This window comes from Bidens hawaiensis, unplaced genomic scaffold, assembly GCF_021521415.1.
Source record: "Bidens hawaiensis isolate Kalapana, Puna unplaced genomic scaffold, B.hawaiensis_p1.1 tig00000055_1, whole genome shotgun sequence".
Taxonomy (NCBI): Eukaryota; Viridiplantae; Streptophyta; class Magnoliopsida; order Asterales; family Asteraceae; genus Bidens; species Bidens hawaiensis.
Genome location: NW_027491016.1, coordinates 407,944 through 423,103, shown reverse-complemented (window position 1 = coordinate 423,103; position 15,160 = coordinate 407,944). Strand labels below are relative to the sequence as shown.

General features: G+C 44.0%; 1 protein-coding gene across 1 annotated transcript; it reads left to right on the top strand.

The window, feature by feature from the left end:
* Positions 1-10,515: 10,515 nt before the first annotated feature.
* On the top strand, positions 10,516-13,950 carry LOC143628882 (uncharacterized). The gene is made up of 2 exons (XM_077098357.1): positions 10,516-13,174; positions 13,586-13,950. The coding sequence occupies exons 1-2, from the start codon at positions 10,516-10,518 to the stop codon at positions 13,948-13,950; spliced, it is 3,024 nt and encodes a 1,007-aa protein (XP_076954472.1).
* Positions 13,951-15,160: the final 1,210 nt, after the last annotated feature.

Sequence of the window (15,160 nt, the reverse complement as noted above, 5' to 3'; positions counted from 1 at the left end):
CTTATTTCTTTTAGATCAATTCATGAACCATTTCTTTTTGTTGAATTTTTCATAGAGGTCGTTGCTGGCGTACAAGCTGCTGGCGGCACTCCTAGCGCCGGTGCCAGCGCCGCTGGTTCTGCTCCTGCTCCTGCTAGTGCTGAATCTCCCCTCATTGGGATTACTAAGGAGCAGGAGGCCGTTTAGCGCGCCGACCTGGCGGCGTCGAGACCTCCCTCACCTCCTCCTGCGCACAGCCCTCCTCGCGAGACCGATTTTGGCTATAGGTCGCAGGAGAAAAGGCCTGTTTCCGAGGAGGATGAGGAGTTTGATGTTGAAGACTCCGACCGCGGTCGCGCCAGTCCTGCAGCGCCACGAGGCTTCGCGGCGGAGCCTTCTCGTGGGGCTGGCGCTGACTTTTCTGCTTCATCCCCGCATGTATAGGTTCTTTTTTTGCTCCGCTGCGCGGACTTCCATCTTAATGTTTTGATGACTTAGATAATTACTTTGTTTCTGCAGGAAACCGATCACATTTACCGCCCGAGATGGAATATTACTGAAGACAGCACATTTCAGTCCATGGGTGTGTGTGCGGAATTCTGGGCTCATGCTGTGCCTCCATCTGAAAGGAGGTTCCAGGAGGACCGCGCTCGCGACGACTTGCTCAACGATCATATGTTTGCTTAGTCAGCCTTCTTTGCTGCCTCCCAAGAGCTTCGCTATGATTACGTAAAAGTACATGATGCTCTTGCGGAAGCCAAGCAAGAGGCTAAGGTGTCTGCTTGGCATCTTTCTGATGCTCGAGAGAGAGCTGAGAAGCTCCAAGCAGAGCTCAGTGAGAACAGAGTAAGTGCCAACAGCGCCTTCGTGAAGCGCGGGCATGAGCTTCAGGCTGCGCGGGAGAAGCTACAAGCGGCGGAGGCGGAGGCGGCCAAGTACGCGCGCAGAGCGCGCGACTTGGAGCTGGAGGCGGAGGCGCGTGACCAAGCTCTTGTCCAGTCTATAACTGAAAAATCATCACTGGAGAGTGAGGTTGCGCGCCTGAAGAAGGAGCTGGCGGCCGCGCAGGCCGAGAAGGATGAAGCCTTGGCGATGGCAGCGTCTAGCCAAGAAGCACTTGATTCTGCGCAGGCGGAAAAGGAAGAAGCCTTGGCGGCAGCAGCGTCCGACAAAGAGGAGCTAAAACAGACTAAGGAAACTGTTGAGTTGTTAAACTCTCAGATTCCTGCCCTCGAGACGACTGTTTCTTCTCTCGCGCAGGATCGCCAATGGCTAGTCTCACAGGGCATGACTCGTTGCGCTTATGCGATGAAATACTCAGACGAGTTCCAGGCCCTTGTGATGGATTGCAACGCTGCCGCGCGCTTGGTGGGTCGAGCTGAAGGGTTTAAGGATGGCTATGAATATGGGATGCTGAAGAAGAACCCATCCGAATACCCTTATCAGAGCGACGTTGCCTGCGCGGACATGGCCGCGATGGGGGAGAAGTATTTGAATACTCCCATTCCCATCCTTGGGCAGGTACTTTAACTTTAATGAGATTACTTTGATTTATTTTCCAAGTATTTTTGTACTCATATTTTTGCTTATGATTTGCAGATATCCGCGCTTGCTGACCAGCCCGACCTCGGCGCGCTAAAGAAATTACTTGACGAGTGCGAAGGGGCTGGTGGCGGCGATGATGGCGCGGGGAATACTGCTCCTGCAAGCGGCTCTGGCGTGGCCAAAGGATCCGCTCCTGACACTACTGTGATAGAAGACTCCATTCAAGATGAACAACTTGACTATGGTCAGTTTGGAGATGACGAGGAGCGAGCTGCGCCAGATGCTGAGGGCGGTGATGAGGATTATGAAGAGGCTGACGTCGACGTGGAGACTTGAGAAACCCTTCATTTTTTTTATTTGTATTTTGTAGTTTGTATCTTTTCATCTTGTATACTTGTAAATTTCAATGCTTTGGAATGAAATTTTGTTTTTCCCTTCTTCGCATCTTGCGCATTCCCCATTCATCTCTTTATTTTGCTTGTTGAATATAAGATATGCTTGCACGTTGAAATAAGAACAAGGTTGTAAGGAAATTATTATACTTAATCCTTGTCATATTGTAAGTGATTTTGCCATATCTTGATTATGTTGACACGTGCCTAGGCTTTTTCATTATTCCTCTTTTGCGCGACGCTATCGCGCATTGATTATATGGAATTATGAGTTTTTTAGCCTTTACGTATCAATATGTGTTGCTCAGATATCCATTACAATTGCATGCGCGACCTCGACCTGAGACCTTAACAACTATGTTTTGGCATTTGTTTTGCCTTAGTTGTGTTTAAGTATTTTTATGGTCAGGCTGCGCAGTATGTAGGATGGATGTTGTGAGTGATTTGAGCTAAGGCTCACATAATTGGGCTAAGGCCCTGACGTTTTTAGAGTTAAGACTCGTTAACGCGTTTGAGCTTGTAGCTCGCGCATGTATGTTTTACTTCGTTTTATTTCGTTTTGATGTCAATACAATGTTGTCATATTGCTCAAAATTAATAAAGGGAAGTGTGAAACATGTATGCAAAAGGTAATAGAATTGGGCTAAGGCCCTGACGTTTTAGAGTTAAGACTCGTTAACGCGTTTGAGCTTGAAGCTCGCGCATGTATGTTTTACTTCGTTTTTATTTCGTTTTGATGTCAATACAATGTTATATTGCTCAAAATTAATAAAGGGAAGTGTGAAACATGTATGCAAAAGGTAATAGAATCCACATTAAGAGAAGATAGCGCGTATCATTATTCATAATGGCTTAAAAAGCCTTGATTACAAACTTGACATTCTTTACATGAAACATTTTCTAAGCTGTGCCGCGTTCCATGCGCGCGGGATCTTCTTTCCATTCAAATCTTTTAAAGCGTATGCGCCTTTTCCCAATTCTTCCGAGACTTGATAAGGTCCCTCCCAATTGGGGGACATTTTTCCCGGGGGTATCGCGCGGCTAGCTTCATTGTTTCGAAGGACAAAATCATTTTTTTTGAAGTGGCATTCTTTCACACGCTGGTTGTAATATTTTTCCAGTTTTTTCTTGTACTTGGCTTCACTGATGATAGCCGCCTCTCTGCGCCCTTCAAGTAAGTTGAGATCCAACCTTCTTTCGCGCTCGTTATCAATCTTGCTCATCATGAGCACTCTATGGGATGGGCATCCAATTTCTGCTGGAATCATTGCCTCCGTTCCATAGGTTAGGCTGAACGGGGATTCGCCATTGCTGGTTTTGCTTAATGTCCTGTGTGCCCACAGGACATTAGGTAGCTCTTCAACCCAAGAATGGGATTCTCCCTCCAACCTTTTCTTCAGCCCATTTAACAAACTTTGATTCGCGCGCTCCACTTGGCCATTCCCCTGAGGGTGGTATACCGAAGTGAAGATTTGGTTGATGCGCAATTCCTTGAGCCAGCTGGATAACTTCTTGTCAGTGAATTGTTTGCCATTATCGCTCACAATTTCCATGGGCAAGCCAAAACGGCATATGATGTGGCTCCAGATAAACTGCTTCATCGCTTCGGCTGTGATTTTTGCTAGTGGCTTGGCTTCAACCCATTTTGTAAAATAGTCTACTGCCACTACCAAAAATTTTACTCGTCCTTGCGCTTGCGGTAGGGGACCCACAATATCGATTGCCCATTTGTGGAAAGGCCATGCGGAGGTCACCGGAATCAAGTTGTTCTTTGGCCGCATGGTGTTTGGCGCATAGCTCTGACATGCTTTGCATTTTTGGATCTCCTTTAAAGCGTCCAAGTACATGCCTGGCCAATAGTAACCTGCGCTCATTGCCTTGGCGACCACCATGCGCGGGCCAGCATGTATTCCACAGATTCCTTCGTGTATCTCTCTGATCACATAGCTTGCTTCCTCAGCATCTAGGCATTTCATGAGCGGTCCAAGATAAGAGCGTCGATATAATGTACCATCAAGCAGTTCATAGTTTTGCGACTTGTGTCTTATCTTCCTTGCCTGTGCGCGATCGTCTGGTAGTTTTCCCTCCTTCAAGAATTCCATTATTGGAGTTATCCATGATGAAGGGGTTGTATGAGTTACAAGGACAGACTTCGCTCCCACCGACGGGCTGCTCATTACTTCTACTCTGACATCTTTGCCAAAGTGATCGAAGCTGGTTGATGCCATCTTGCTTAGCGCGTCAGCAGACTTGTTTTCGCTGCGCGGAATATGAATGATTCTGAAGCAGTCAAATTGCTCAATGAGCTTTTTCGCCTGCTCTAGATACAGAGGCATGGTATTCTCCTTGGCATCATAAAGGCCATTGACCTGTGCTGCTACCAAGTATGAATCAACATGAGCCTCCAGCTTTTTAACTCCGAATTTGTGCGCGATGCGCAGGCCAGCCAGCAGGGCTTCATACTCAGCCTCATTGTTGGTGCTCTTGAAGTCCAACCTGATGGCGTAAGTATATTCCTGATTCTCTGGATCCACCAGCTTGAGGCCTGCGCCGGATCCTTCGTTGTTTGAAGCTCCGTCGGTGAATAATCTCCACACATTTTCTTCATCATTGGCTCGCGGAGGGTCTACCTCGCGCTGAGCCTCTTCAATTTTTCCTTCGGGGACTTCGGCAACGAATCAGCCAAGACTTGTCCCTTTATTGCTGGACGGGGCTTATAGGCGATCGTGTGCTCACCTAATTCCAGCGCCCACTTTGTCAGCCTTCCTGAGAGCGCGGGACGCCGCAAGACTTGCTGGATGTTGTAACCAGTCAGAACTTCAATGGGATGACCATTGAAATATCTATGAAGCTTGCGCGACGCGTGTGTTAGTGACAAAACTAACTTTTCCATGATGGAGTAGCGCGTCTCAGGATCTGTCAGTACCCGACTCACATAGTATATTGGCGTTTGGATTCCCTTGCGATCCACCAATAATACTGCGCCGATTGCGCGCTCTCCTGCTGATAGGTACAATGTCAAAGTTTCACCAGGAAGTGGAGCTGTGAGCGCGGGCAGATTTATCAAACATTCTTTTATCTCACTGAAAGCTTGCTCGGCCTCAGGAGTCCATTTGAACTGGCTTTTCTTTAAGCAGTTCCTCAATGTGTTGACAAATGGGGTAGATTTGCTTGCATGGTTCGCTAGGAACCTGTTGATTGAGACCAATCTACCATTCAGCTTCTGGACTTCTTTCATGGTGGATGGCGAGGGCATGTCAAGGATGGCCTCCACCTTCTCAGGGTTAACCTTGAAACCATCCTTGGTGACCATTACACCTAGAAATTTTCCCTCTAGTACGCCGAAAGTGCATTTGCTCGGATTGAGCTTCATGTTAACTTCCTTTAGGCGCCCAAGGGTTTCTTCGATGTCTTTGAGCATTTGCTTTTCCTCCCTGCTTTTGATCACCAAATCATCCACATAGACTTCTAGGTTTCTTCCAATCTGCTCGCTGAAAACAACATCCATAAGTCTTTGGTAGGTGGCTCCCGCATTCTTCAAACCAAAGGGCATTTTTGTGTAACAAAAAACACCCTTGTCGGTTCTGAAGGCGGTCTTGTCCTCGTCTTGTGGTGCCATTTGTATCTGGTGATAGCCTTTGTAGGCATCCAGGAAACATTTGAGCTTGAATGGCGCCACGGAGTCCACCTTTGCGTCGATGTTTGGGAGGGGGTAACAATCTTTTGGGCACGCTTTGTTGAGGTCCTTGAAGTCAATGCACATCCTCCACGACCCGTTCCTTTTCTTTACCATCACAGGATTGGCTACCCATGTCTGGTATCGTATCGGGCGGATGATGTTTGCGCGCAATAGATCCTCAACCTGTTCATTCATGGCCCTCGCCTTCTCATCCCCCATGACTCTCTTCTTTTGAGCAATTGGCTCTACAGACTTGAAGGTGTTGAGAGAATGTTGCGCCAGGTCTAGCGGAACCCTGGTCATATCAGAGTGTTGCCACGCGAAGACCGACATATATGCTGTGAGCAATCTTTTCATTCTCAACCTCGTGTCGTCTGATATCGTAGCGCCAATTGTGATTGTCTGCTCCGGGAATTTTGGGTTGAGAATCCATTCCTCTGGCGCGTTGTCTGCCATTGGAAGTTTCATTCTCCCTTCCCGCGGAGTACTTGTCACTGCACACAAATGATCTCGGTATACAAAAGTTACACCTGTTGGTGTTAGGAACCCCAATGCGCCGTGCGCTGGCGACGGTATGGCGTTGAATTGGGCAATCGTTTCCCTACCCAAGATCATATTGTGGCATGAAGTGGTGGGCAAGACCAAGAAGTTGACAAGTTCGGCGCGCTTGTGTTTTTCATCCCCCATGGTTAGTTCAAATTGTATTTGACCTAGGGGATGAATGATTTCATTCGAAACACCAGAGATTGGTGCATTCACAATTTCCAGCCTTGCTTGGTCTGCCGGATCCAATTTCCTGAAACATTGCTCATACATGATGTCTGATTCGCTGCCAGTGTCCACCAGGACTTTTGACACTTCATAATGAGCAATGTGTGTAGTGATGACAAGAGGACTGCTGATGGAAGGGCCTCCCCTGATTCTTGGGAAGATTACTTGTTGCTCGCGCCAATCTCCTTGGATTTGCGCGCTTCTCTTTCTTGATATTTGCCCTTGCCTTCCTCCCTCAGCTACACAGATTCTTTTGTACTTTTTGCTGGCTGAGGCTCTTGATTGTTCATTTTCTGGTCTTGAGTTTTTCACCAGGTGAGCCAGCTTGCCTGATTTCACGTCCTTTTCAATTGCATCCTTCAAGTGGTGGCATGCATCAGTGTTGTGCCCTGTGGACTTGTGAAATTCACAGTACTTGCCACTGTCTGATGGTCCCTTGTAGTGTAGTGGCTTGGGGCTTTTGAATTGGACATTCTCAGTGCTTAACACCTGTGAAGGCGTTTTAGTGAGGGGAGTCCATATTCTTGGCAGAGGTCTGTTAGGATCTCTGCCGCCTTCCCTCTTGTCACCCTCCCCGCGATTACGAACGTCTTTTTGGGGCTGGGGTGAGCTTGGTTGCGCCTGTTTTTCTGCGGAAGAAAAACTGGTTGATTGCAACCTGGACCATACAGAGTTCTGTTTGCCCCTTTTTTCGTTGCTGCGCGGTGACTCAGCTTGATGCGCTCTTTCTCTTGCCCTATCTTGGGCAATTTGTTTTTCATTTCTCGCGAAGACTCGCGATGCTTCCATTAGTTTGGCCCAAGTGGTTGGCATGCCATCTCTGCTTACGAGAGCTCGGCGGAGTTGATCACTGCGCGCGCCTTGAATAAAGGCCACGCGCAAGAGTTGCTCAGTGATACCTCCGATTGCCAGAGACTCCTGATTGAAACGAGTTATGTAGTCTTCAATCGTTTCATCATTCCTGCGCACGCAGTGCATGATGTCATCAGGGTCGCGCGTGTGTCTATGCTGCTGTACGAAGTGGGCTTGGAACTTTTCCAATAGTTCATCGAACCCATCGATTTGCCCAGTCGGCAAGCTCTCGAACCATACACGCGCCGCGCCCGTGAGGCAGCGAGCAAACATGTGACACCATGTTGGCATCGTCCAGCTTTCTAGGTTTCCTGTGTTGTAAAACCCTTGTAAGAAATCGTCTGGATCTGTTGTGCCGTCATATTTGCCCAAACCACTTGGCATCTTGGTTTTGTGCTGAATGGGGGCCTTCGCGATGCGCTCAGTGAACTTTGAATGTTTCACCAAGATGGCTGGCCTGTATGGTGTGGTTACGTCCACTTGCCCTCTTACTGGTGGGCTGTATGGCGCGTGCAGATCCAGATCGGCTCTGGCTCCAGGCGCCATGTTCACGTGCGCGCGGGGCTGTGAGCCTCCTGCATGAGTATCTCGCGTCTTCCTCATGCTGTGCACTTCTTCATCACTAAACTCAGTGTGTGCAGTGTGAACGGAATGACCATCTTCCGGCGCGCGCGCCCTTTTTGTTCCATGGACGTTTTGCTTGTCAAACGCTAGCCTTTGTGTTAAGTCGGCCGCCTTTTTGTGTTTGACCATCTCATTGTACTTGTCCATTAGACGTCGTTGCTCGTTTATGAGCCATTCTTTGGGATCATTAGTTTCATCTTCTGGACCCATTGGTCATTTTTGTTTCGCGCCGGCAAGATTTTGTAACGTAAGATCGTCTGGAGGAGTTTCAGTCTGGTCATGAGGAGTTGTGATGAAGGGACGGTTACTGGTGGTGCGCGTAGAATCACGCGGCACCCTCAGAAACTGCTGTCCCCCATTAACATCCTCACGTTCAATATCCTCCAGAACTTGATCAACGTTACGAACGCCAGAAACCATGGTGAAAATTGGTTTTTTATAGAGATCTGATGAGATCTTGTTGCCGTTGTAACAGTGGATGGCGCCAATGAAGAAACGTGGCTCGGCTCACTGGTAGACGATCTACTTTCCTCGGGTGTGATTATGCTATTTCACCGATGGTTTCTCTTGGATCTGGGTTCTTCCACCTACAAAATGAACAGCACCGTAAACTTACCCCTCAGAAAGGGACAGAGGGGTCCTCTTTGGGGTAACCCTCCGGTGTGAGAATAAGTATTTGTGGGAGAAGATAATAATATGTGAGAGTAAGGAATTTAGAGTGTATTGCTTAATAGCTGAATACTCTGTTATTGTCTGTTTCAGTGTGTTCCTGGATGATATTTCCTTGTGGAGTTGATGTTGTATTTATAGTGCTAGGGTTTCCACTAATTGGGCTCAGACCCAATTAGGGTTTTGTTGGCCTCCTCCAATTGCTCTGCGCCACGTGTCCTTGGGGACACCTGGTGCTTTTTCATTGGTTGTAATCATGTGGTAGCACATGAATTATGCTGAGTTGTCCACCTTTCATTGGCAGTTGTCAACATCAGCATATTCTTATTCCTTAAAAAGATACCTTCTGGAAGGTTGTCAGACGTGCACAATCAAGGTTGCCCTAATCCTAATTTGGATAAGGACGAGGTTGATTATGTGCATGTGTGATATGCGCCAATCCTGAGGATGCGCGAGGTCTTCTCTTTATTCTCACGCGCAGATGTTTCATGCGCAGATGTGATATGCACGAGCATGTGATATGCGCCGCGCGCTGATGCGCCACGCGCATATGTGATATGCGTGAGCATATGTGATGCCTGGGCATCTGTGGTGCCTGGGCATATGATGCCTGAGCATGTGTGGTGCCTGGGCATATGATGCCTGAGCATGTGATGCATGAGCATATGTGATATGCGTGAGCATATGTGATATGCGCCATGCGCATAGGTTTTGGCTTTGTGCCTTCGTAATGTCTTGATTTCAAGCCTCTTGTCTATATCTTGTGGGTTGACCCGCCTTGCTCGGTGTTGGGGCGGGTACATACCTCTTCACACGGAATTGCATACTAGATGATTCAACCACGTTGAACCTCCCGATACATCTAGATTCAAACAGTTATAGATGTTTTTAAAAAATCCGGTAAGAATAAAATATCGGTTTTTAAACCAACGCCATAGACCATGAAAAAGACATTTACATGACCGTATTGATGGAATGATGGCCCATATTGGGAGTAATATTAATGTAAATAACCAAACAAGCGTGGGCATTATTGGAAAAACATGAAAATTCAAAAAGACAAAATTCGCTAATATCCAAGATCCTTAATCTGCACCCACCCAGAAAGTAATTGCCATTAAAGTAGCCGTTTTGAGTATGCTTTTTGAAAAATCATTATACTTCAAATCTCAATATAGCTGTATAGTCCGATCTTTACTAAAACAAATAAAAACAGCCCGTCGAGGTCTTTGTATGGATCTTTTTATTAATAATTAATAATTTAATATTAGAAATTTGTTTTCTCAATAAATATAATTGGAGTGTCACGTATTGTTATTTTTTATCTGTATCTTTTTTCCCTTTTTAATAATAAAAATATACTCTAAATTCATACCGCCTAACTTTCTGTTCGTTGGACAGAAGGGTGGTGATCTATTTACTAGGGTGACACTAAAATATCTTAAACCAACTTCCTAGTTAAAAAACACAAACCTTGTCTAAACGGTAAGTAACTTTGTATTAATGCTTAGTTGACTGTATGAAACATCAGGCTATGTGTAGTGAGGGCTACAAATTGGGTGGAGGGGCGGGGGATAAGTGTCATGTCCCAGTCAACAAAGAGAGAATTTTTGTTTTAGGGGTGTAGTGGTGTTGCAGTCCAATATACAGATATTATACACACATATAATAATAATAATAATAATAATAAACACAAAACACACCCATATGACAAATTCTCGTCGCCCCTGTCTTGGGGGGGGGGGGGTCCTCCAAAATCGCTCCATTTGTAGTCCCACTGCACAGCCTTATAGCCATCCAAGAATGCGTTTATAATAATTCATCCGATCGACGACTCAAAAGTCAAAACATGAAAGTGAACCGAAAGAGGGGTTGAAGACTTAATTGCTGAGGATAAGGAATGGGTGGATGAATATGACTTTAACTTGCATGCCATGTAACCCACTATAGCATGCACTAAGAATAAAACGCGATCCTTTGTGATCTTTAGTTTATTTCCAAAAAATGAATTCAAAGCAACCCACAATATTCTCCTTTTCATCTTTCTCTCCTACTCATTTCCTGTTCCTGTTTTCTGTTCTTGTTATATTTCTAACTTCCACAACCATCTCAGCTTCCTATGGTGGCGGAAATGAGACCGATTATCAAGCTTTGTTCAAGATCAAGTCGATGATCACTCGAGATCCATACGGAGTTCTAACCTCATGGAACGAGTCCCTTCATTTCTGTGATTGGGCTGGTGTTATATGTGGGAAGCGTCACAAAAGAGTGACTTATTTAATACTAAAGTCGCAACGTCTAGAAGGCTTGTTGTCTCCTCATATAGGGAACCTGAGTTTCCTTCGCGCTCTTTCTCTCTCCAACAATAGCCTTCAAGGGACCATTCCTCATGAAATCGGTTGTCTTTCCAGGCTACGCTTGCTTTATCTGAACGACAACAAATTCAACGGGGTCATTACGGCTAACATATCCGGGTGTTCTAACCTTGAAACCCTTGATCTGTCAAACAACAAACTAGTTGGAAGCATACCAAAAGAAATCAATTTCCTTTCTAAAGTTACTATTATTGACCTTGGAGATAACAAGTTAACAGGTGGAATCCCACATTTCTTCGGGAATATTACATCGATGGAAGCGCTCTCTCTTAACAGAAATCCAATTGGCGGGAGCATTCCAGACACCTTTGGCCATTGCAAAAGGTTAAAACAAATTTACTTTGGTGGTTGTAATTTATCTGGAACCATCCCTCGACCCCTTTTCAACCTTTCACTCCTAAACCATGTTGGCTTTGCTGGGAATAAACTAACGGGCGATCTTCCTACCACAATGCCCCCTCATCTTACTGGCATTCAACTTTATGGTAACCTACTAACTGGACCTCTTCCATCATCCTTATCTAATTGTTCAAGATTACAAGTTATTGACACAAGTGAAAACAAGTTAAGTGGGAAGTTGACAATCAACTTCGCTAAGCTAAGAGATATTAATTTTATAGCCTTAGGCGGTAACAACTTTGGAAGTAATGAAGCCGATGAAATGAAGTTTCTTGATTCCATGAAAAATTGCACCAACTTAGATAGATTTGATTGTTATGATTGCAAATTCCAAGGAGTGCTCCCTGAATCAGTCGGTAATCTTTCTCTTACACTCCGTTTACTAAATGTAGGAGGAAATGAATTACAAGGAAGCCTCCCTAGATCAATTGGCCAGCTAGTTGGCTTAGCAAGTTTACAATTAGGAGGTAACCAATTCACAGGAAACATCCCCTCAACATTTGGTAACCTTCAAAAACTAGAAGGTGCTTATTTTGACGAAAACCAACTTTCCGGACAAATTCCTGATGCCATGGGGAACTTATCATCGCTGACCATACTTTCGCTAACTTCAAACCTTTTGGAAGGGGCTATTCCGTCAAGCCTAGGAAATTGTCACAACCTATTAGAGTTGTATCTTGATGATAATAAACTTGAAGGAAAAATACCGATACAAGTCTTTCAACTTTCATCTCTATCCATCAAATTGGATCTTTCTCAAAACCGCCTTTCTGGTCCACTACCAACTGAGGTTCGAGACCTCAAGATGTTGAGTGATCTAGATCTATCTAATAATAATTTATCGGGTGTTGTTCCTAGCAGCCTTGGTGATTGTACTAGTCTTACCAAGTTGTCTCTAAAAGGCAACTTTTTCCAAGGTGCAATACCACCATCGTTAAGTTCCTTGAAAGGATTGGTAGAACTCGACATCTCTCATAATAAATTTTCGGGACAAATTCCTAAATTCTTAGGAAGATTACAATATTTGAACCTTTCATATAATGATTTTGAAGGTGAAGTACCAATGCTAGGAGTTTTCGCCAATGCAAGTGCTTTTTCTATCTTAGGGAATGAGATGCTTTGTGGAGGCTTTGCTCAACTTGGGTTACCCAAATGCAAGAAAACAAAGAAACATAGAAAAAGGTTTCCTCCTTTTGCAATAGTCATTTTGATTGCAACCACACTTTCCACAATAACTTGTCTAGCATATATTTTGTGGTGTAAGAAAAAAAGAAAGAGCGAGCAACCTCAGTTGTCGACGAGCGAACGATTTATGAAGGTTTCGTACAATCAACTTTTCAAGGCCACTAATGGGTTCTCCGAAGACAATTTGATTGGAAGAGGTGGGTTCAGTTCCGTTTATAAAGGAATCCTTAAGGAACATGATGATAGAGTTGTTGCAGTCAAAGTTCTAAATCTTCAAAATCGAGGAGCTCAAAGAAGCTTTAAGAGAGAGTGTGAGGCATGGCAAAACATTAGACATCGAAATTTGTTGAAGATACTAACTTCATGTTCAAGCGTTGACTTCCAAGGAAATGATTTCAAAGCTTTGGTATACGAGTTCATGCCTAATGGGAGTTTACATGATTGGTTGCATGCAAGTGAAAGTACTACAAGACTCGAGATTCTTCAAAGAGTAAATATTCTTATGGATGTAGCATGTGCACTTGATTATATTCACAATCACTGCATACCATCAATTGTCCATGGCGACTTAAAGCCTAGCAACATTTTACTTGATGATGATATGGTGGCTCATGTTGGAGACTTTGGTTTAGCTCGCTTTCTTGGAACTTCATACCAAAGCAGCTCCACTGGGATTAGAGGAACAATTGGTTATGCTGCTCCAGGTAATGCATTCATGTATTCACATACATTCATATTTAGTTGCTACATACTTTCTTTATTGTAAGACTATGTGTAATGGTTTAACTAAAAAAATGAAAAAATAACTGTCACGTCCCTGCTATGTAGGCATGGGGCTTCTCACTGACTTTTCTCTAAAAACGTTTAATGGTTTAACTAAAAACACAATTAATTTTTTTAAACTTTATCTTTATAAAATTTTGAATAAAGTGGCTTTAAACCACCCCACACCCAAGCCACTCACACCTAACAGCAACATGACGCTCTCGCCCCTTGGCTGTTGGCACCATCCTTCATTTGGTGTAATGTTGATTAACGCCACTTAATATTGAAGTGGAGAGGGGCGTTAGCCTACCCTACTATACTTAGTCTAAATAACTACTTGTGAATTACAGAATATGGCCTCGGAAATGAGATGACAAGTAGTGGAGATGTATATAGTTTTGGAATATTATTACTAGAGTTGATGACCGGGAAAAAGCCAACCGATAACATCTTTAACGAAGGCCTTAGCATTTCTAAATTTGCTTCCATGGCCTTGCCAGACCACGTAAATGGTGCTATTGATGTTAAAATCTTAAATATTTACGAGGATTTTAAGCATAACAAAAATGCAGATGTCAAGAAATTTGAGGAATGTTTAGCTTCAACTATTAAGATTGGAGTATCATGCGCCGCGGATTCTCCACAACAGCGGATGGATATAAAAGAGGTTGTACATGATTTGCAGCATATTGTGGATATACTTCGAGATATTTGAGGTATATTTTTCTTTCTTTTTACCCATTGCAGAAATTTTCATGTTTGTGTTGAATAAAAAATAGAGATAATTAAAAAACTGCTAGTATATCTGGAAGAAAATATATTTGTTTATTAGTCGATCTATTTCAAGAATCCAAAATACATAATGTGTATGAATGACTACATGGATATACCATAATACCAATGCGGCTCTTTACTATGGTGGGGCTTTTATATAACAAACCATAACATAATAAAATGAAAAGTGAAGAAATAAAATAAGTAAAAGGAAAAATGAAGAAAATAAAAGTGATAAATTCCATCCCACATTGGTGGAGGAAAGAAAATGAAATGCTTCCACCTTAGTATAAATAAGAATTTGAGTTCTTATCCCACATCGCTAGATTATACTAGATTATAAAACTTGTAAGCTCTTTATAAGAAAAAGAGCTCATATGATAATATTCTTATATGACAAATCACACCCAGTAGTCCTAGCCCCCAGTAGTCCTAGCGGAGGGTGCGAAGCACTTGACGCACACAGGCTCACGCGAAGTGTAAAGTGCACGCGCTCTTTTCACTTCGCCCACTTGAGAGCCGTCTTAATGCTTTTGAAAACTTGTTCCTTTGCGCCACGCGAAGGAGTGAAGTTAAGTCCCTTCGCGCTACGCGAAACATAAGGAGTTATCTGGAACGCGTCACGCAACGATGACACATTGCCTGCCACGTGTCACGCCACGTGGCATAGCTAGGGCTGACTTGGCAATCCTATGTTTACTTTGCACGACACGAAGTGTTTGTTGGTGATTGGTTCGCGCCACGCGAACTGACCCAGTTTCAAGTATAAATAGGATGGGGATCCAGATTTCATTCTGCACACACTTCTCATGATTTCTCTATTTAATTCTCACATATTAGAGTATTGGTAGGGGTGCAAATGAGCCGAGCTGCTCGCGAGCTACTCGATTTCGGCTCGTGAAAAAGCTCAATCGAGCCGAGCTTAATTAAGCCCGAGCCCGAGCTCGAGCCTTAAAAATAAGCTCGTTTAATAAACGAACCCGAGACCGAGCTTCACTTGTTGAGCCTGCTCGCGAGCCTGTCATTTATATAATTTTTAAAAATATATATATATAATAATTATTAATTAATATATGTAATGTTATGAAAAGATAAATAAAAGTAACTAAATAATATATATTATTTTATACATTAAATTATAATAGAAAAAT

Excerpts from the sequence above, each read along its gene's own strand:
- LOC143628882 (XM_077098357.1), top strand. The coding sequence starts at position 10,516 with ATGAATTCAAAGCAACCCACAATATTCTCCTTTTCATCTTTCTCTCCT. Across the intron at positions 13,175-13,585 it reads AATTGGTTATGCTGCTCCAG|AATATGGCCTCGGAAATGAG; the intron begins GTAATGCATTCA and ends TGTGAATTACAG.